Below are 22,200 nucleotides of genomic sequence, written 5' to 3'. Positions count from 1 at the left end.
TGTGGGTCTTATTTTCGGTGAAGATTCCTCTGAATGCATGCCAGCCCTTTGATAGATAAGCTGTAGTTTTTAGGAAAAAAGGAAACCTTCAGAATTCTGTAAGGCATTGAAGCCAGAAGAACAAACTTACTTTCATGGACGGAGTCAAATACCCTGGGTGAGGATTGAAAGAGAAGGACCGATTCCGATGGGACACTGCGCTGGGGAACGCTGCATAGTGAAATCTTCTCTCCTCCTGGAAAAACAACACAGCTGAGTCTAAATGGGCCTAACCACACGGCACCGGGTTTGACTTGAAGGAAGACGGCTGTGTGAGGGCAGAATACAGAGAGAAGGAAAGTCCAGGGCAAGAGGGGAAGTCAGTGGGGAATCAAGCTGTCGTCCACTGAAGCTTTGAGAAAGCACCTTTCCTCCTGGGTCCTTCATGTCCCCAGCTCCTCTTATCGTAAAGGAATGCCTTAGGGAAGTTAGAGATCCAGGTGTCAGTATTTGAGAAGAGCCTCCTGCAGAAAGTCAATGATGAAGGCAAAGAAAGAAGACCCCCCAGGTGCAATCACTGTATGGTCAATCTTGTTTATTTACGTGTGTCATCCTCCACTTTATTTCCTTCTGTATTATTTTTAAAACGAATTCCAGTCATTGTATAATTTCATCTGTAAAAATATCTATACGTATCTCTGAGAGATAAGGACTCTGGAAAAAGACCCACAATACCTTTGCCGCCCTTGAGTAATTCCTTATTAGTATCGTCTCATTTTCAGTGAGTGGTTAAGTTGTCCCGAATGTCTTGAGAGGATAGAGTGGAGCAGGAGGCCGGGGACGGGGGTGAGATGAGATACAAGGGAGGCGCGCGTGTACTTGTGGGAGGACGTGCGGCTGCGCAAGCCACTGCACGACCGTGGACTGTACTCTAAGATGGGAGGCCACGGAGGTGCTGAGCAGAGCCGAGCTGTGATCTGGCAGTTGCCTGAGCTCACTCTGGTCGCTGTGAGGTCAGCACAGTGGGATGAGGCTCGAGCGAGGGGAGACCGTGGATTCTCCATCGTGCATGTGTGAGGCGATCGGGCTTGGACCAAGGTGGTGGAGACAGAGACGGTGGGAAGTGGCTGGACTTCTGATGTGGCTAACTAGCGCTACCCCGTAGGCCACACTGAAAGAAGTGAATCTGTCACCCACTGTCCCCAGAGCTGGATGTAAGCCATTAGGAGCTGTTCCAGCTGATTCGGCTGGGGCAATATAAAGAACTTTTGACTAAACCGTGGAGCATGGGGAGGCTGGGTTAGAGCCTAAAGAAATGGTCAAAGTGTGAGGTGACACAGATGTGAGGTGGGCGGCCACAGGAATGAGCAGGAGAGTCTGGCGAGGGGCATTTCAAAGAAATAGCGACCAAGCCTTGGTGGCTGCAGGATACAGAAAACTTTTTAAGGGGTCCAGGGGGTGGCTTTGCTAACTAGAAAACAGGTGGTCATTTCTATGGAAGGAACATTGATAAAGAATAACTGGCTTGATTGAGTCGACTAAAATCCACTTTAGATTTTCCCGAATTCTGTTGGTTAAAAAAACCAAACCAATATTAGCAGCAGGGGAATGCTGTGGGACTTGGGAACAGAATGATTTTTTTGCCTGCTATTTTCCCGTGTTAATTTTTTTTAGTATTTATTTATTTTTATTAATTTTTTCTACTTTTGTTTTATTTATTATTTTTTAGTATGTATTTAAAAAAATACACACACACATATAAAAGGAAAAAATAACAGAGGATCTTTTTTGTAAGGTGGTTATATGGTCATCAGGATTAAAAATTTTAGGTACCCAGGGAAATGCCAGGCGCAAAGTGGATGCCCCTCCCGGAGGAAGGCTGGCGGCCCGCAGCCTCACCGTGAGCTGCTTGATGATGTCCTCTCTCTCCTTCAGGCGGGTCTGCAGACGGCCAATGAGCTGAAGGTCCTCGGGCCTGGACGCCCCCTTCCCTGGCTTCTCCCCGGAATCTTTCAGCCTGTTTCAGGCAGACATGCAGTTAGCCCCTTACTGCAATTACTCATCCACGAGCAGGGAGAACAGGTGAAGCCGTGATGGGGACGCCACTATGTGCTCAGCCTGGCCAGCCATTCTCTCGTTCACGAAAGGGAAGACTGAGGCCCAGAGAGCTTGCCCAGGCGGCCACCTGTGAGTTGTCTGCAGAGCTCAGGGTGGAGCCCACGGCCTCAACTCCCAGCCTGACCGTTGTCAGTTTCCCCAAGGCTGCGGGGCGGAGGAACCAAAGGCCGGTGTGTGCTCGCAAAACCCAGGGATGTTTGGGAGAAGAGGCCTCAGCAGGACCATGCCCCAACCCCCAGCCAATGCCCGCAAGGCTGTGCTAACGCTGACGTGGCTCTGGCGCCATCTGCTGGCGGGCACGGAGCGCGGCATGAGCTAGTTCCAGGACAGCAGCGGGGCGGCCGGTACCCACAGCCCGTTCACCGTGAAACTGGAGAGAAATAACAACTCTCTGGATGGTAGGAGAGAGAGATGGTTAGGGCTGCAGATGACCTATAGACTGTAGCCGATAAGAGACCAGGACTTTGGGGTGAGATGACTTGGGTCTAGTCCCAGCTCCGTGTTTATCCAGCTATGTATGACCGTGGGCATGGCATTTCACCTGCGAGCCTCAGCTCCTCCTTTAAAAGGGCATGAACCAGGTGTCTGTGAGCATGCAGAGAGATAACAGGTGCCTGGCACATGGTAGATGGAAAACCTTCCATTCCAGATTTTGGATGATTTTCTTTGTATTGGAGACAATGGAGGACAGTTTTTAAGAGTGCTAATGTCAGACAGGTGACATTCAAATTCACTTAGTGCTGCTTGACTGGTCTCCCTGACGCTAACCCTGATCCCCCGTCTTTCAAAAGCCAGAAGTGACCCCGTTAAAATGTAAATCAAACCATGTCACTCCTGCTGGGGGCCTTGCAATGGCTTCCCAGTGTACTCTGAATGCATCCCAACTCCGTCCTGTTTAGTGAAGGGTTTCCTTCATCCCTCCAAGTTACCCCGCCACCCTCGATTTCTACCACCTACCCTCTCGCTCGTTCCACTTAAGCCACGTGAGCCTTCTGGCTGTCCAGTCTCAGGAAGCAGGCCCCAGGGCCTTTGCTCTTGCTGTCCTGTCGGCTTGGAATGCTCTTTCTCCAGATGGCTCTCTCATTCCCTCACCCCCTTGTGCTTAAATGTCACCTCCTTAAAGAAACCACCCTTGTCCACCCTCGCCATTCTCTAGATACTGATCCTGTTTTATTTCCAGCACTGTCACTACCTGATATGAAGTTAAATATTTGTTTGTTTGCTTATTTCTTGTCAGAATCCCCTTCTAGAATTCGTGAGTTCTAGGAGAGCACAGTTTTTATTTTACCCCTTGCTGTAATCCTAAGCCTAAAGCAGTAGGCCCTTAATAAGTACTTGCGGAATGAATAAATGAATGCACGCGCACACAACGAGTGGCCCTTGAAGGACTGCTTTGAAGACTGAATGAGATGATGTGTGTTAGAAGAGGGCCACTGTTCATAAAAAATAGCCTTGATCTTTTTGATTTCTTCCAGTGCGAAGGTCAAACCGGGCCCACGAGGCAGGCTCATTCCTCACAGATTCCCAGGTCCCCGCACAAAAGGGGACTGGTGAGCAACTGTGCCGGTTTGCCTAGGACTGCGGTGCTTCCTGGAACTCGGGACTTCTAGTTTGAAAACTGAGAAAGTCCCAGGGACACTGGGATGAGTTGGTCACCCTCGTAAAATGGCACATCGACTCGTCCTTCCCAACCTGGGGCCAACGCCTCACTTACTCGGTTTCCAGGGCAGCCAGCCGGGCCTGGAGCCGGGCTTGAGTGCTGCTGAAATCTGCCACCACGGCCTGCATCTCCTTCCGGTGTTCCTGGTGCAGCATCTCCACCTCCCGGGCCCGCTGGGCTCGCTGGTCCTCCTCCAGCAGCCTGCGGTGAATGGAAGCACAGCTGGGCTGGCCCAGGCTCTGGGGACTGACCTCTTGGGCACCAGGGTTTTCTCCCCCCTCTGCTGGGTGGCCAGATTTGGAGACAATGGGTGGGGGAGGTTATCAATCTGAGCTCAGGACACCGTGGGAAGGAGACCTGGGGTATCTGAATCGTGGGGTCTGGGATAAGCCCCGCCTGTGGGACCCCTTCTCAGCACCTCCCACTCCAGCATTCCATGAAAGAGAAACCTCTTCAGCCATCATTTTTCTTAACTTCGGGGTAGGAGGATCTACAGACAAGCCTCAGGGGGTGTGTCACCCTCTGAAAGTACACGCACATTTTTGTGTGATTATATCCTCCCAGGAGAGGGACCATTGCTTTCCTCAACTGGAGCGGCCTGTAACCCAAATGGTTAAGAGTCTCTACCCTGGTCTGGCCTCCTTATTCTAGTGTCTTATGGTGAGTCCCTAACTGAATTTGAGGTGTCCCGCAGGTGTCTCGCCTTGGCCAGGTGGGCTCATGGTTGTTTCTCAGGTGAGCCTCAAGTCGACTTTTACTTGAGCAGCTTTATGCTGGGGACTCGGACACAGACAAAATCCTTGCAAGCTATAAACCACCAAACTTCACTCAAGAAGAAACAGATAACCTGAAAAGTCCTATATCTATTAATGAAATTAAAATTGTAGTTATAAACTTTCCAACAAGGGGGAAAAGGCTGTGAATTCAGGACTGGTGATGAGCTGTCCAACCTGGATGAGGTAGTAGTAACTGCCACCGTCCATGGGGTGCTTCCTCCATGCCAGGATGGCGCTGGGCACCTGGCATACACTTCACTGTGTTCTACAGCAGCCCTGAGAGGTGGTCGGTGGTACCATCTCTATTTCATAGGTGAGGGCACAGGCTTGGAGAAGTTAGCTGACTCGCCCAAGCTCAAACAGCTGGTTAAAAGCACACAGCACTGCCTCCCTAAGGCTAGTTTTGAGGACACTTTTGGTATCGTTAGACCTGATGCCATAAATTTCCTGATTTGTAGAGAAATGGGGTTCCAGTATCAATTTCAGGGCAAATCCTCTGTAGTTTTGATCTAGAATTCCTGGATACTTTTCATGGGTCAAAGGAGTCGCATCAGTGAAGTGTCAGCGTATTAGGGGCAGCGGAGGGAGGGCGGGAAGCTCTCAGCTAGTAAGCGGTGGAGTCAGGATTCAAAACTGCCTGTGGTCCACAGACCCACCTGCGCTGGTCGCGGAGCTGCAGCGCCTCCTGCTGGTGCTGTTCCACCTCGGCCCGCAGCCGCCGCACCGTGTCCTTGAGCTGCGAGTTCTCCTCCCAGAGGCCGCATCCCTCGCCGGGACTCTGCTCAGGGACGCCCGTTGCGGAGCTCGCTGGGCCCGGACCGCCTCCATCCTAGGCAGAAGGTGTCCGGGAGAGATGTCTTCAGGGGGCGCAAAGGCGGACCAGGCGCGCAGGGCCGCGGACGTGCTGCGGCGAAGATGGGGCCCTGCGCTCCCCCCAGCCTCCAGCCTCGACGGCAGCAGGGAGCCCCCCGCGGCTTTCTACAAACGCGCGTTAGACGAATATCTGAAGCCGGACAGTGGGCTGGAGGAGGGCGGCCCGGGCTGTTAGGAGGTCATTATGTTACCCTGCTAGGTAGGAATTATGGATGTGCAAGGAAGGGGCCGATGGGCCAGATCTGACCAGGAAATTCAAGGGGAGTGGGCACTGAGCGCAGATGACAAGGCAGCTCCCACTCTTGGGAACAGGAGGTCTAGACAGGGAGTCTGTCTGGGAGGAGCTCAGGGACAGTCTCCTGCAGACCTGAAGAAATGACCCGGACTGCCTGTCTCGGGGGCCTGTCTGGCACCAACATCCTGAGATGCTATCGAGTCTGAATTTAAAATAACTTGTTTTTTTTTGTTTTTCAAAGAAGGGAGCCTGCAGGTTCTTCGGGTGCCCCCTGTATCAGACCGGATGGAGCACCCAGGGCCTTCCTTCCCTTCGGGAGTGTCTTGCTGCAGCCCTGACGCTGCTCTGAGGGGGATGTGGCATGGACAGGGCAGGGGCTCTGACCTCTGCGGTGCTGGTGTGGTCCTCGCTGTCCCCTGGACACTGGGCGGTCGCCTGCCGCCTGCCCGAGCTGCCCAGAGCCCTCAGCTCAGCCTGCAGCACCTCCAAGTCCTTCTGGTGCTCAGAGCAGGCAGCCCGTTGCTCCCACAGCTCCTGCCTGAGGGACTCTGCAGAGGGAAGAGCAGCGGGTCAGGCCCACGTGAGGCTGAAGCCTTTCCTGCGGGGACAGCTGCTGACGGCTTTGAATTGAGTTCTCCTAACTTCTTCAAGACAACAGGAACGGTACCACGTACAGCTAAGCGTGCTGGACTCTTGACCATTCTATCCAGTACTGTCTCTCCCATTTTTTATGGTGAGGAAACTGAGCCACAGAGAGGGTAAGTAGACTAGAGCCACACAGCTAGTAAGCGGTGGAGTCAGGATTCAAAACTGCCAGTGGTCCTTTACTCGGAACCCCTGCTTAGCCACTGTGGCTGGTTAGGAAGGGTGGTGCATCACAGTGGGTTAGTCTGAGACAGGGCTGAATGCAGGGGTAGCATCTGGCCTAAGCACCAAGTCAGAAAACCAAGAGAACAGGGAATTATCAAATGACCAGGGGCCTTTTCTGGGTTTGCGGGTCTCAAGTCGGAAATTTTGACATTTATGGCAACTCTTCAGGAGACAAAACATTCATGGACTCTCCCTCTCATTGGTGTGAGGTTTTGGGCTGGCCTGTGGAGGCAGGAACAGGCATGTTATCCCAATAGAATCAGGATTAAAACTAGAATCGTCCAGGAGAAATGTAACTCAGGGTGGAAGATAGCCAGAAACTCAAATTTTGAGTTTGGTGGGTAAAATCTGAGGATGGGGGGTGATTTCTAGTAGAGTAATAATTATCAGCATGATTGAAAATCAAAACGATCATTTCAAAATGAATATTTTCTGATAGAGTGGACGCTACTCAGTGAGCTCTTCGTTTTTGAAAAGATAATTTTAAGGGCTAGTAAATTTGATACTTTTCTATTATGGACTTTTAAGATTATATTTTAGTTATTATAAATAACTTGAAATATTGTCCCAATAATCCCATAAGCCATAAGGTAAGCACCCAGTACAGGCCTCGGTATATAGCAAGTGCTCAGCACAAATAAACAAACAATGTTTAGCATGAAAAATCAATGAAATTGTAAATGTATATTAGTTGTAAAAGATTTCCCATAAGCCTACCAAGCTTCTCTCAAAGGTACAGTATATTAACACCTAATAGCTAATACATTCTGATGACATTATGTTGAAAAACTTACTTGGTCGTCTTTTCTCCCCAGTAGAATTTGAATAAAATAACTTCTAAAGCTTATTATCTTTAGAAAAATCCAGACACAACCCAGTCTTTTAAAATCCTTTACCACAAAAACTGCAATAAAACTTTTTAGCAATTCATTACCCTCCCCTCTTTTCTCTTACCTCCCACCACATATCTACCCATCCCTTCATCCATCCATCCATCCACCCATCTATCCAGCATGTCCGGATGCCCATCTCAGCATGTCACGTAATCTCATGGACACTCATCTTCCTGCCCCTTGCACACTGACTTGTGCTGCAGGTCAAGTGTGTCTCACACAGGCAGGGGAATAGGAGTAGTTGGGACCAGGAATGTCTAATATCGCTCTTGTTGTGTGTGTGGTGTGGGTGCTCCCATTCATGCAATACCACCCAGGAAGCCTACGATTTGCCATCATCATTGCAAAGTCCACAAAGCTCTTTCTTCCTGGGACCGATGCTGAGAATCTCAGCCTGTCCTCAGGGTCTCTCCTGATTCTCTCTGGAGTGCTCTGGGATCAGAGGGGTCAGGGAAGGGGCAACAGGGACATCTGTGCCTACAGTTGCTGGGTGTTGGAATCCCCAGGAGAGTCCAGCCTGATCTAAACTCTGGGGAGTCTTATACCCGAGACATGAGGCACAACCTGGGTTTTATCTTCTATAACGAGTCTTCTTTGGACTTTGCTAACCTTAGTATTTCCAACATGGCCACCTCCATTGCAGGGTTGCTGCTAACCAGGAAATCTGTGGGATGCGCCTTCTCCTTCCTGCTCCCCACATCACTTCCTCCAGAAGGACACACTGCCTAGTGAAAACCCAACCAAGCGGCAGGCAGGTCTTATTCACCTACGCAAGTAAAGGAAATGCTCTCCTCCAGAATTCTTTTAAGAGCCCCATCTGGGTTTAAAACATATTCAGTAGGCCAACATGGTCTTTAATGATAGGCTTGAGATAAGGAGAGGCATCTGTCTTGCTCTTAAGAGTGAGAAGGAAGATGAGAGTAAAGCAGAAAATGAGGGAGAACGATGATCTACAAAAACGGAGAGAGGCCCCTAGAGTCAGCCATGCAATCTCGGAATATTCAGAAATAACGACAGTGAACATTTACATAGCCTGTGTACGCGGCTCTGTTCTAAGCACTTCCCATGCATTTACTCACATAATTCTACTAACGGCCCATGAGGGCGAGGCTGTTATTACTTCCATTTTACAGATGAGCACCGGAGGCACAAAGCAGTTAAGCAACTTGCCCAAGGTCACGCGGTGAGTGAGTGTTGGAGCTGGGCTTCGAGCCAAGGCAGTTTGGCTCTGGAGAGCTTTGCGGCCTCCGGTAACTTTCAGAATGCTTCGTGTCACTGATTTTTAATGTGGAATCGGAAGAGGAGGTAGGTTTCCGGCTGGGAATAATGTCGGGGCAGGCGAAGGAAGCAGAGGACATGCAGGAGCCTGGAGGCCTGAGTCCCCCACATGTCAGTCCCAGGAAGAAGGGGCTTTCTGGACTTTGTAATGGTGATGGCAAATCGTAGGCTTCCTGGGTGGTATCTTCAGAATAGAAATGACAGGTTGAAGCAACCCCATGAAACTCTTTTGAATTCTCAGAGACCTGGGTTGCGTTCAGTACTAATGGTGATGATTACAGTATTATCTGCATTTGCTGGGATCCTGTTACGTGCCTAGTGTTTTATATTTAATGTCTCATCAAAGTCACACAATACTCTATGAGGGAGAGACAACTGTAACTCCATTTTATAGAAACGGAAAATGAGGCTGAGAGTAACCCGCTCCAGTTCTCACCGCTAGTTGGTGGTAGAGCCAGGACAGCCACCCTGGCCTGTGTGCCCCCAGACCCCTGGGCCCCACGCCACCCCTGGGCCCCATGCAGACGCTGGCGGGGGGTGTGGCTGGCTGTATACCTAGCAGCAGAGCCTGCTGAGCCTGCATCCTCTCCTGCTCCCCCTGGAGCTCTTGCTGGGCCTTTTCCTCCAAGGCCTGGAGCTCCAGCCGGTGCGCCTGGTGCTGCATCTGGAGGCTGTGGCTGGATTCCTTCTTCAGGCGCTCCTCTGTGGCCTGTGGGCAAAAGTGGGGGGAAGGAGGCATGAAAGCGGGCACAGAGGGAGAGACCCCAAGCTCCTCCTCTCTATGGGGGCCCCTCTGGGCACCGCCACTCCCTGGTGAAGGGCTTATCAGGCTACAACAGTGAATGCTCCATCACCCACCAGGGATGACAGTGATGGCCTGGCCACAGCAGCCATTTTGTACCATGTGAACCTAACCTCGGTCCAAAGCTGACTGGACCAGAGTGGACACCTGTCTCAAGCTGGGCCAATCACTGGGAATGTGGTGCCAGGAGGTGGGAAGAGAGAGAGACGAGCCAGAGAGATAGAGAGAGAAAGACAGACATTGACCAGATGGCTTCCATTTTAACACACTCAGGGGAGTGAGGTGAGCATCTTACACCTGCCCTAGGTCCAGAGAGGCAGAGGGAGCTGCCTGTGAAGACAGCCGAGGGCTGACGTGCAAAGCTGAGCAGAAGTGACGGAAGGAGGGGTCCCTACAGCTTTTTCAGTCCCTGGTCATCTGGTCCTGAGAACTGGCTGTGTCTCTGCCCTTGGATTCACTTATATTTTCATTCTTTTGTTCAACAAACATTCATGGATTGAAGGCCTAGTATGTGCCGAACGCCCAAAGCGGGTTCTGTGGACAGCTGTTAAAGTTTAACAGAAACGTCTTCACTGCCTAGGCTGCCTCAAGGCGCTTTCTGTGGCAGCACAATAATGACTCCCTGAGATGTCCATGTCTGAATCCCCAGAACCTGCGAATACGTGATGTGGTAAAACGGGCTGTGCAGGGGTCATTAAGTCAGGGACCTTGAGATGGAAGATTTTCCTGAATTATCTGGGTGGGCCCAATATAATCACAGGGGTCCCTGTAAGAGGGGAGCGGGAGAGCCAGTCAAAGAAGAAGTGATGATGGAAACAGGGGGGAAAGAGGGAGAGGAGGAGGCTGGGAGGAGGAGAGGGAGGAGCAAGGTGGGCAGGCGGGGTGGTGTGGAGAGAGAGAGAGAGAGGTTGAGTTGAAGATGCTATATGCTATACTGTTGCCTTTGATGACGCAGGCAGCTTCCAGAAGCTGGGAAAAGCAAGAAAACAGATTCTCCCCGAGAGCCTTTAGAAGGAAAACAGTCCCGCCGACACCCTGACTTCCGGACTCCGAACCTCCAGGCTGCAGGATAAGAACTGTGTTGTGTTAAGCCGCCAAGTTCGTGGTGGTTTGGTACATCAGCAGTAGGAAACAAACACAGTTTCTGGAGTTGTTTTTTTTTCAACAGCAGTTAGTACATAGCCCCACTTTTTAGATGAGACGAGGAGATTGAGGCTGGGAGAGATAAATTAGCTTTTCCAAGGTCACACAGAAAAGATGCAGAAGTCATCATTCCCTCCTTACCTCCGTTTGTCTGTCTGTTTGTTTGTTTGTTTTGACAGAGGAGGAAACTGGCTCAGCAAGGGGAAGTGACCTGACTGCAGCTGGGTAGTGGCAGAGGCAGGATGGCAACCCTCAAACCGCGGTGTCCAGGGCACAAGTCCTCCCCTCTCCCCTCCCTCATGCAGCCTCTGGGAACAATAAGAAATGAGATTTCCCCAGATGCACGAGGCTCCAGTTAGGGGAGAACAGAGCCATCCTTGAGCCCCAGGCAGCTAACTGAATGCGGGCGCTCCCTTGCCGTGCTGCTCCCCAGTAAATGGGGAGAAACAGTCTTACTCCTCCCAAGAGAAACCCAATCATCCTGTGGTGAGTTTATTCAATGAGACAGGAAAGTCTCATACTTTTCAAACTCTCCAATATATTTCCTCGTCTTGCACTTACTGCAAGACCCAGAGAACTCCAACTGGTGACATTTTTATCCCCAGGGAAATGGGAATGGAGAGACGGAAGCAAAGACTTGCGAAAGGCCTTGCAGAAGCTACAGTGGCAGCTCATTGGTGGAGGAGATCACTGGGTTGCCTGGGCCAGAGTTGGTCCAGTTACTGGTGAAGCAGAACAACCCTCCAGAGTACAGGTGAGCCACAGGTAGGTGGGTGCTCGGAGGGATGGGGCATCCATGCAGGCCTGAGGGCTGAAGCAGACAGCGTTTGCCTTGGGAAGGCTGCAGGAAACAAACACCTGGGGAGCAGGTGACAGTGGCCGATGGACAGGATCCCAGAGAGGGTCAGGGCCCCGTCGATGCAGGCGTGAGGGCTGGAGTGTGCGGTGTCCATATCGGGAGGCCACGAGGAGGTCGTCATTGGCTCTGGGCCAGGGCTCTGAGGTCACTGTGAGGTCACTGGGGCAGGATATCACCTGGTGTCCTCACACACTTACACCACTGTTCAACCGTGCAACAGAAGCCAGAAACAAAGCAAAAACGCAGCTAGCGCCAGGACCAGGAGAAGCTCCCTTTCTCCTGCAAGGTGCCTCCGGCGCCCTCTACTGGCAAAGCTTAGCATCGCGCTCTCTGTGGGAAATGCTTCAAGAATCCAGATCACTATCGCAGAGCACGCACTGAAGGGCGAATTGGGAGCTGAGAGGCATTAAATTGATAACAGGAGGTGACTTTCATATACTTAATATGTCTGATGACTTTTCATTCAATGCTCACACTTATTAATAGTTTTAACTGAACTGCTCAGAATTGCTTCCTTGTCTTTTAGCTTCCCGTGTTGCTGGCGAGATGTTTGATAATATTCTTATTCAAGGACTTTGTGTCTGACACCATTGTACCTCCTTGGGAGCTTTTAGAATTTCTTCCGTTTCCCCCGTGTTCTAAAATTTCAAGACGGGGGGTATTCTCATTTAGTTCTAGGAACTTAATTCTGCTGTTTCTTTGAAAGTACCCTCCCCTCCATGATCTCTTTCTGGAATTCCTGTTTGTTAGATACCGACCCGGATGAACTAAGCCACAGAGACTCTGAATAACTCAGTGAGGCCCTTGATTAAGTAGCTACAATGAGCTGGAGGAGGATTCGCCGATGAGCAAATAGAGAAGGTTCTGGCCTCAGGAGCTTCCGGTTCGGTAGATTTGATCATAGAAAGAACTCATTAGAGTATGAAGCTGCCGTGACAGTGGAGAGACAGTCCCTTACCTGTGGCAGTCAGAAAGGGAGCCTCGTGTCCCGAGAGAACAAGGGGCGAGGCCTTCTGAGAAAGCAGAGGGTGGGAGGGGAGAGGTGAACCGAGCTCTGCCCTCCCTGCTGGCGTACACGTGGCCGCGGGCCTGACCCCGCATCGCAGCGGCCTTGCTGAGCTGGTCTTTCTCAACTCTGGGCTGTTATAGCTGCGAGTCTGAGCCTGACTCTCCAGCATACATCGTGCAGGGCACTGCCCACGTCAGGAAAGAAAGTTCTTACATGATCAAGGTCACATGCAGATAGGGAAAAGCAATACAAGAAAACTAGCAGACAGACCTAGGTCTGAATCCTCGCTTTGCTACTTATTGGCTGTGACCCTGAGCAAGCTGCCAAATCTCTGAGCCTCTTTCCTATCTGGGAGACGGGAATGTGACGATCATGACCTTGTGAGATCAGCGTAGGGATGGGAGATAAAGTACGAAGGGCGCCCTGTATACTGCGTGGCCAGGGCTCGGTCCTAGGGGACCTCGTAAGGAGCGCCCTTACCTTGAGTTCTTGATTTTTGGCCTTCTCCAGCACGCGGAGGGCCCGCTGGTGGGAGGCCTGGAGCTGGGCCTTCACGGCCTGGTTCTGCTCTCTGGTCTCCCGGAGCTCGCGCTGCAGCTTCTCCCTCTCGTGGTCGGAGAGCTGCTGCAGCTCCCGCAGGTCGTCCTGGTACTGGCTGGCGCACTGCTCCAGAGCCTGCTGCATCTGCGAGACCTGCCCGCGGGCGGCCTGCCCTCAGCGAGCCTCCTCCCTCCCCGGGGCCTTTCTTAAGAAATGCAAGCTTCCCGACCGTCTCCTCGGCCCAGCGGAGCCTCCTCTACTCATGGGAACTCTGAGGCGGGCAGAAGTCTCAAGGCTGGAGAGCCCTGGCCCGGCCAGTCCCCCAGGGCGCTCCTCAGCTACAGCTCTGCGTGAGTGCTGGGCAAGGGGAGGCAAAGGACTCGGCAAACCATCCCAGAGAAGTCAAGGGGACAGGGGGATCGATGTGGCCTGCGTCACCTCCTTCAGTGCTTGCTCAACCCTCCCTTTCTTGACGAAGCCCCCCTGACAACGCTTTAGTGTTACACTCACCCCCTCGTCACCAGACAGCCGCCCACTCCCCTTTACCCTGCTGGGTGTTTTTGTTTGTTTGTTTGTTTTTCCTGAAGCTGTTATCATCTTCTCAAATACTATGTGCTTTACTTATTTCTTATGCCTAGTACGGATGGTCTGTACCCCCCTCCTCTGCCAAAACATAGGCACTGGAATGCAGGACTTTTGTCTGGTTTGTAGAACCAGGAACTCCACCTTGCCTTGGACCTGGGGTGCCCTCCCCAGCTTGGACCGGGGACTGTTAGGGTGAAGAGGGGGCGAGGTCTCACTCCGCGCGGGGGCGCACCTCCGCCGGCTGTCCTACCTGGGCTTGCAGTCTGGCCTTCTGACTCTGCCACTCTTCCTGCAGACGCTGGATTTCAGGTGTCTTGTCCTTCAGCAAAGACCCCAGCGGAGACTTCAGGTCACCCCCTTCCTCGAGGGGCACTTTAATCCTTTCAAGATATGGAGGCCAAAATCACAAAAGATCCTGGGCTAGAAAAGACATGGCCACGACGATAGCATCTCAGCCACCTGGGCTGGGAGGAGGGAGTTCCCATGGCAGTTAGTGGGGTGAGAAACATCTTCCCTGGATTTAAGAAACCAGGGAACCTCGCATACACATTCTAAGTGTTATTGAACTTGGGATGCGATCAGGATACGGCCGGAAGTGCCTGGTATCTATTTAGTGGGTGCCTAATAAATGCTGATCAACTGTCAGAATGACTGAGCTTAGACTTACTTATATGGGGCCCTTGGGGGCTCCAGAAGAAGAGGTCTCTATGGTCTAATCCCACATCTCTTCCTGCATATGAAAATACAACCACAGCAATAATACTTTACTTGAATCCAGTACTTTACACTTTTCAAAGCATGCTTATAACCTTTTCTGGCCGTCCCCAAGTACACATAGGGAGATGATAAATAAGACTTTGCATATGTAGCAGGAACAAGAAGATGCTGGTTTAAAGCTGCAGTAGTTTCTGCATTCTAGAACAGATGCTGACAAACGTCTTTGAAAGAGACCTTCATTAGTCAATTCTGAGCTTTTGGACCAGCTGAGAAATTGGTAGAGATTGAGGATGTTAAGTATTTATCTTGTTCAACAATGTAAAAGGATGCTACGGGGTGGGGATCTCTGCAGAGGTTGCTGGGATGTAAGTGACGTTTTGCTTCCTCTGGCCAGAGGACCAGAGGTTAGGGAGTTAGGGCCCTGGACATGGGGGAAAGGCCATGGGAAGGGGGAACCTGGTTTTGGCAGAGAAGGCCCAGCAATGGGCACAGGCTGGGGGTTAAGGAAGAGACAGTCAGTGGGGACCTCTAAAAGGAGGGGCAGGATGCTAGAAGCAGCATAGCAACGTGGTTAAAAACATGGGTACTAGAGCCAGACTGCTCAAGTTCAAACTCCGGCTCTGTTACTTACTAGTTATGTGACCTTGGGTGAGATCTTTAAACTGTCTGGGACTGACTTTCCTCATCTATAACATGGGGTTAATAATACTACCTTTCATATGGATTATTAGGAGGATTAATAAACACCTAAAATTGTTTAAAACTGTTTGGCACATAGTAAGAAATACATAAAGAGTTAAACAGTTAACAAAGACAGAAGGTTTATTTTTTTGCATTCTAAGTTATCCTCAAGCTTTGCTAAACAGAAAATACCTACGTCTGAGCTCTGGGTATGAAACAAACCAAGAGGGAGGAGACAGCCCGAGGTGATCAACAAAGAAGCGGCCCAGGGCAAGAGTGACAAATGACACTACCAGGCTGGAGGTGTGGAACAGCTAAGCTCTCCCTGAGGACCCCTGGGGAGGGAACCTAACTTCCTCCCAGGGCTCAGTTATTATTTTTAAAACGTTTTATTGAGGAAAAATTTACGTATAGTGAAATACACTGACCTTAAGAGTACAATTCAATGAGCTTTGACAAATATGTACAACTGTAAAACCAACCCCCTAATCAAAAAATAAAACATATTCGCTACCGCCAAACTCCGCTTGCATCTTCTTCCCAACAATTCAGCAGCCACAGGCAGCCAGTGCTTTGACGTCCAGCCCCGTAGAGTAATTCTGCCTGATCTTAAGCACCACACAAACAGAAGTCTGTGGCATGTGTTCTTCTGTGTCTGGCTTCTTTTGCTCAATATAATGTCTTTGGGATTCATCTTTGGTGTTAGGTATGTCATGATTCATACTTTTTATCGCTGAGTAGTATTTCATGACGTGAACATGCCGTGATCTAACGATCCACTTTCCTATTGATAGGCATCTGAGTCGTTCGTCCTTCAGGGCTATGATACATAAAGCTGCTCGAAATAGTCTTGTACAAGTAGTTTTTTGGATATGTGTTTTCATTTCTTTTGCGAAATTCCTAAGACAGAATTTCTACCAGGTGTATATTTTACTTTTTAAGAAACCATCAAATAGTTTTCTGAAGTGGTTACAGCATTTTATGCTCCCACCAGCAATGGATGAACGCTCTCGTTGGGCTACATCGCTGCCAATATTTTGTATCCTCTGTCTTTAATTTTAGTCATTCTGGTGGGTGGGAAATAGTATCTCGATGTGGTTTTTAAGTTGCATTTCCCTGATGACTACAACGTGGAACACGTAATCTTAAGATAAAAACTTAGATAACTGATGTTACAATATAAATTAAAAAATATAACTAAAGCTATAATTTTCCCTTTTTAGCTACATCTCATAAATTTTGATATGTAATGTGTTTATATTCTCATTGAATTTAAAGTAGTTTCTCATTTCCACTGTGATTTTATTTATTTTTTGACCTATGACTTATTTAGAAGTATACTGTATAGTTTCCAAATATTTGAAGATTTTCTTGGTAGCTTATTGTTATTGAGCTCTAATTTAATTCCTTTGTGGTCAGAGAATACCCTCTGAAATACAGAGTCCATTTCAAAGTACATTCCAGTCTTTGAAATTCATCCAGACTTACTTTGTTGCCTTTCTTGTTGTTCAGATTGGTGAATATTTTACATTCCTTGAAAAAAATTTTCAAGTATGTTGCCTAAAAATTGTTCAGTACATTATCTATAGATGCCAATTAGATTAAGTTAGTTGATAGCGTAGTTCACATTTTCTGTATTTTTACCGATATGTCTAGTTCCCTAATCAAATGCTCAGAAAAGGGCATCAAAATCTCCAACTATGATTGTGGATCCCTCCCTTTAGTTCTCTCCACATTCGCTTCATTATTTCTAAAGCTCCGTTACTGCGTAATACCCATTTAGGATTGTTATGTCTTCCAGATGAACCGACCCCTTTATCATTAGGAAATATCCCTTTTTGGTTCCTGGTAATATTCTTTTTTTCTGAATTCTACTTTGATATTAATACAGCCACATTCGTTTCCTTATATTTAATGTTTGCATGTTATGTCATTTTCCATCTTTTTACCTTCAAACCTATCTGTGCCTATATTAGGACTGCTACAACAAAATACCACAGACCGGATGGCTTAAAAAGCGGAAATTCATTTTCTCATAATTCCGAAGGCTAGACGTCCAAGATCAAGGTGTCGGCAGGCTGGATTTCCTCGGCGGCCTCTCTTCTTCTGACACTTGCCGACAGCCACCCTCATGCCGCGTCCTCGCATAGGTGTTCGTCTGTGTTACCTGTGTGTTGATCTCCTCTTCAGACAAAGACACCAGTCATATGGGATCAGGTCACCCCAGTGACCCTATTTTACCTCATTCACATCTTGAAAGGCCCCATCTCTAAATATAGTCAAAATCTGAGGTAGTAGGGGTTAGGGCCTCAATATATGAATTTTGGGGATCACAATTCAGCTAACAGTTTTATGTTTGAATGTCTCTCTTGTAAGCAGCATGAAGTAATCTCTTGCTTTTTTTATCCTCTCTCTCTTTTTCTTTTCAATGGTGTGGTTCATTTACGTTATAATTATTGAAAAGGTTGGGCTTAAATTTTTATCTTATTTGTTTTCTATTTGCCCAATCCTTTCTCTTATTGTTCTTTTTCTGTTCTTCCTTTTCTATCTTCCTACTTGACAAATATTTTTTAGTATTCCATTTTAGTTCTTTCGTTGGATTTTTTTTTTTTAGCTTTTCTTTGTATTAAAGTTCAGCATTGCCCTATGGATTACAATTTGTACCCTTAATTTACCATGACCTACTTAGTGTTAATATGGTACCTCTTCATGTAAATTCCTCACAAAATATAATTCCATGAATCCCACCCACGTCCCTGTGCTAGTGCGGTCATGTATTGCTTAATTACATGCATCATGAACCCAATAATGCAATGTTACTATTACCATTATTATTCTTAAGAAGTTTGATCTCTTTTAAAAAGTTAAGAGGAGAAACAGTGGTCTTTTATATTTACCTATACATTTACCATTTCTGATGCTCTTATTTTCTCCTATAGATCTAAGCTTAAATCTGCTGTAATTTCCTTTCGGGTTGGATCAATTCCATTAGCATTTATCATACTGCAGGTTGGCTGGTGAAACATTATCTTAGCTTTTATGTACCTGAAAATGTTTTTATTTCACTCTTGTTTTTGAACGATATTTGCACTGACCCCCCACCTCCCATTCCCCTGCAAATTCCCTCACATCCTGAGGAGCCAATCCCGTGTCATTATCTATCACAGAGCAAGGTATAGCCAGCTCTCCTGACCACCTTCATCCCTGTCCATTAAAACCGATCCTGACCTGCTTGCCCCTACCTTAAATTAACAGCCAATGGAAAAGGCACCTCTTTTGTAGAGCCGCATACTAAAAAGCCCAGTTCCCTCATAAGTATCCCTCGTAGGGATAACTGCTGAATATGCAACTCCACCCCCAAAGGAACCACTGCATTTGTTCTGTCCTGAGGCCCTGACTTTAGATCTCGCTCTGTTTCTTCCCTGTCACTACTTAGCTCTTCTGTTCCCACCAGAACCCCTCAGTGAGCAACCTCCAGAGCCCCCACCTCCTTATTTGCTTCTATAGTTGAGGACACCCTGTTATCAGTATAGCCACCATGGGAGAGGAAGACAGCATCTTCTCCTTAGGAAAGCCTTTCTTCTTTCCATGGTGATCTTATTTAGTCCACAGGGTTCGGGTACAGCTGGCCGCACCCCAGGGAAGGGCACGTGACACATGCCAGGCCACTCAGAGCTCTCTATCTCCTTAAGCAGAATGGTTGGCTCGGGGATGGACATGTGACCTAAGTTGGGACTATTAAAGACCTCTTGAAATTTCTGCCAATGTTTTCAGGAAAAAGATTGTTCCTTTCCTTCTGGAATTGTGAGTTCCAAACAGGATGTTTGTGGCCGCCACTGGGAAGTGGTAGTACTAGGATTTCACCTGGAGACCTGCCTCCAAAGTCTGTCCTCTTTAACTGATGTTCATATATGTTTCACAGATCCTGAGACAGAATCCGGAGGATGCCATGGGAGTATTATTGGCTGGAGAGCTCAGGGGGCCTGATGCTGCCATTGATATGGTAGGGGTAGAGGCCCTGCTTCCCCAGTGCTATGATCTGAATGTTTGTGTTCCCTCAAAACTCATATGTTGAAACCTATTGCCCGATGTGATAGTATTAAGAGATGGGGCCTTTAAGAAGTCACTAGGTCAGGAGAGTGGAGGCCTCACCAATGGGATTGGTACCCTTATGAAAGAGACTGTAGGCAGCAAATGTGACCCTTCCACCATGTGAAAACACAGTGAAAAGATGCCTTTATGAACCAGAAAAGAGGTCCTCGCTGGACATAGAATCTGCTAGTGACTTGGCCTTGAACTTTTCAGCTTCTGGAACTGTGAGAAATACATTTCTGTTGTTGATAAACCACCCAGTCAATGGTATTTTGTAAGGCAGCTTGCATAGACTATGCCACTGAACTACCTAGAGAGCTGCCAGATTAAAGAAGCATGGTTACATATCACCTTTCAGGACCCCACACAAGCCATTTATTAGTGCAGGCCACCCAGTCTCTGGTGTTCTGATATAGCAGCCCGAGCTAAGACAAGTGAAGAGCATATTCTTCTCTGCCCAGTAATATTAGTTTTGGTCATGTGACTCGCTTTCGCCAGTGGGATGTGGGTAGAAATGAGAGGGTGCAGTTCTGAGTATAGGCTTCAAGAGGCATTGCCTGCTCCCATCAGGCCTTTGAGCTTCTTTCCTTTACTAGGACAACAACATGCCCTAGACAGAGGCTAATCCTTCAGCCTCAGTCCTGGAATGAGAACGCATGTGGAATAGACTTGAACTCTACCCATGGTTTTGGGCAGAGAAATAACACCTTATTTTCAGCCAGGAGACAAGCTCATATAAGCCCAGAAGAGGTGAGCTAAAAATTACTGATATTTTCAAAATACTTATTATAGCAGCAAAAGCTGACTAATAATTTAGGTGATATAGATGGGGGATTTCTCCTTGATGACAAAGGTCCCTCATCTCTCCTAGTTAAAGAACACTTGGAAAAATAGGGAGCAGACATTTTAGGCCAGCCTACGTCTGAGTTTTGGTCAGGTTTACTAACCTTTTTGAGTTTCGGGTTCTTAATTTATAAAATGGCCTCTCTGGGTTGCTGCGACAATCACATAAGACAGTTTATATAAAGCCCATAGCTGTATTGAAGACATATAAGACATGTATGTTCCCTTCCTAAGCATGCTGCAAGGGGCAGTGATAAACACTTGGAGATAAAATGACGAATGAATGAATGAATGAATGAATGAATACCTAAATGGTTCCAAATCTGAGTCCTCATTCATTGGAGCCCTCAGAAGTCCGCACATCCTACTGTACCTTTCTTCTTCACCGCTGCTGGTCCCTTCTTCAGCTGCTAACTTATCTTGACACTCTTCTCTGGGCAGGGTCTGAGAAGGTTCATTGAGCTTCAAGCATGGATCCTAGGGCAAAAACAGTTGCAAGATGAGACTAATTCCAATGCTCTGATCCAAGCTATATCTTATCAAATCAGAGAGCAGAGGAGAAAGAGCCCCCAGCAACCCACTATTGGTGCACAGCTGACAGGCCCAGGATGCTGAGGCCTGTGATGATTCAGTGCCTAGCATAGTACTTGGCTTAGGAGCAGTGTCAGCAACTTGTATCGTGTTTTTCAGTCGAACAAACATTTCGCAGGCTGACAAAACTTAAAGCACAGAGAGAGTAGCTTGTCCAGGTTCCCACCATCAGTGAGTAGTGGAAATGGGACATGTGATCAGGCCATTTGACTCTGGGGCCTGATGCTTAACCACCTCATGATGCACTCTGCATGTAATCCATGGACAGTGGTCCTTGTTGGGCCTACTTCATGGGCCTTATGGGGATCAGAGGACAGTGCCAGCAACAGCCACTGGTCAGCAAGTGTGAGCAGTTGGTATTATTACACCCATTTTACGGGTGGAAGTCTGCTACATAGCGTTACACAGGATCAGAAAACAGAGAACAGAAATGGGGTACGGTGGGAGCAGAATATGGAAACTACGAGCTAACATTGAGGCTTCAGAATTTTCTATGAATTGAATTTGTTCACGTCATCCTCTCTTTTGCACAGAGATATAGAAATGAGAAAGTCTTTCTTATTTTGCTTTTTCTACTTGTCAAGGTAACTACTATCCACGGAACACAGTATAATAAGACAGGCCAGGAACAGGTTTCTGTGTTCCAGCTGGTTGCTATGCCATGAGTTGTAGGGCCCAGTGAGTTCGGCTCATTCTCAAAAGCGATGTCACTGGCCAGCTTACAACCTCCATGTGGACCTGAGGCTAACAGACCCATCTTCGCCTCCTGCTTTCAGGAATTTGGGGTATTAAAAGTACCTAGGAGATCTCCGATTCCTATAAAACCCAGAAGCAGATATTATAGACTAAGCAAAACAGTTTTGTGAGATAGTTATAAATATATGTTTTTTTATACTCCAGGGGAAATTGCACAATAAATGTGGAACACCAACAACCAAAAGTCAGAATAGCAAATCCTACAATATAAATACATAAATGATGATTAAAGTTAATTAGGTCCAGGTTTCAAAAGGAAATTGAAGTTTATAAAGAAACTTCGATAAATAGAAAGCATAAAATATGTTGGCAAAAACAAAATGGTACTAGTAATCATGATAAACATGAACTAAGTTTAACATAGATACTTATCTTTGTAAAAGAAATTGTTCACTGAAACAATAATAATGAGCTTGTAAGCATCTACTAATAGAGCTTGAAAACATGAGGCAAAATGTTCAGAATTGTAAGACGAAATGGGCAAATTTATAACTTAAACGCGCCTTTCAGAAACTGATACATCAAGTAGACAAAATTAGCTAGGTTGTGGAAGATTTGTACAAGATTAATAAGCTAAAGCTAAATAACTAAAAAAGACTACTAAACATCATTAACGTGTATATGGTGTTTCATGTGTTTCAGGCCCTGAACCCTAGGAGATGGGCACCATCAGTCATCTGAAAGGTAGTGAAACAGGCAGGAGAGGATACGTACCTTGCCCCAGGTCGTAAGGTGACTATATCACAGAACTAGGATTCAATTATGTGTACTTTAATGACCAAACTGAGAATATATGCTTTTTTTCTATCACATAGGAAACCTTTTTACAAAAATGACCCCACAGCCAGCTACAAAGCAAATCTCAACACAGTGCGGAGTGCGACATTCTGCAGATCCTAT

General features: G+C 47.8%; 1 protein-coding gene across 2 annotated transcripts in view; it reads right to left on the bottom strand.

Annotated features, from left to right (window-relative positions):
* Window positions 1–22,200, bottom strand: part of FAM184B (family with sequence similarity 184 member B) — an 86,068-nt gene that overhangs the window by 3,633 nt on the left and 60,235 nt on the right. For both annotated transcript variants that reach the window (XM_039838096.1, XM_039838097.1), the window contains 9 exons: window positions 20,327–20,430; window positions 13,871–14,000; window positions 12,976–13,188; window positions 9,238–9,391; window positions 6,026–6,189; window positions 5,190–5,362; window positions 3,812–3,958; window positions 1,879–1,996; window positions 131–235 (listed from right to left, as the gene is read on the bottom strand). In XM_039838096.1, coding sequence (XP_039694030.1) covers window positions 131–235; window positions 1,879–1,996; window positions 3,812–3,958; window positions 5,190–5,362; window positions 6,026–6,189; window positions 9,238–9,391; window positions 12,976–13,188; window positions 13,871–14,000; window positions 20,327–20,430 — 1,308 coding nt within the window. The remainder of the gene's footprint in view (window positions 1–130; window positions 236–1,878; window positions 1,997–3,811; window positions 3,959–5,189; window positions 5,363–6,025; window positions 6,190–9,237; window positions 9,392–12,975; window positions 13,189–13,870; window positions 14,001–20,326; window positions 20,431–22,200) is intronic.

This window comes from Pteropus medius, unplaced genomic scaffold (genome assembly GCF_902729225.1).
Source record: "Pteropus medius unplaced genomic scaffold, Ma_sr-lr_union100, whole genome shotgun sequence".
NCBI lineage: Eukaryota > Metazoa > Chordata > Mammalia > Chiroptera > Pteropodidae > Pteropus > Pteropus medius.
The sequence above is the reverse complement of the archived record's forward strand: the minus strand, read 5'-3'. Positions and strand labels throughout refer to the sequence as shown.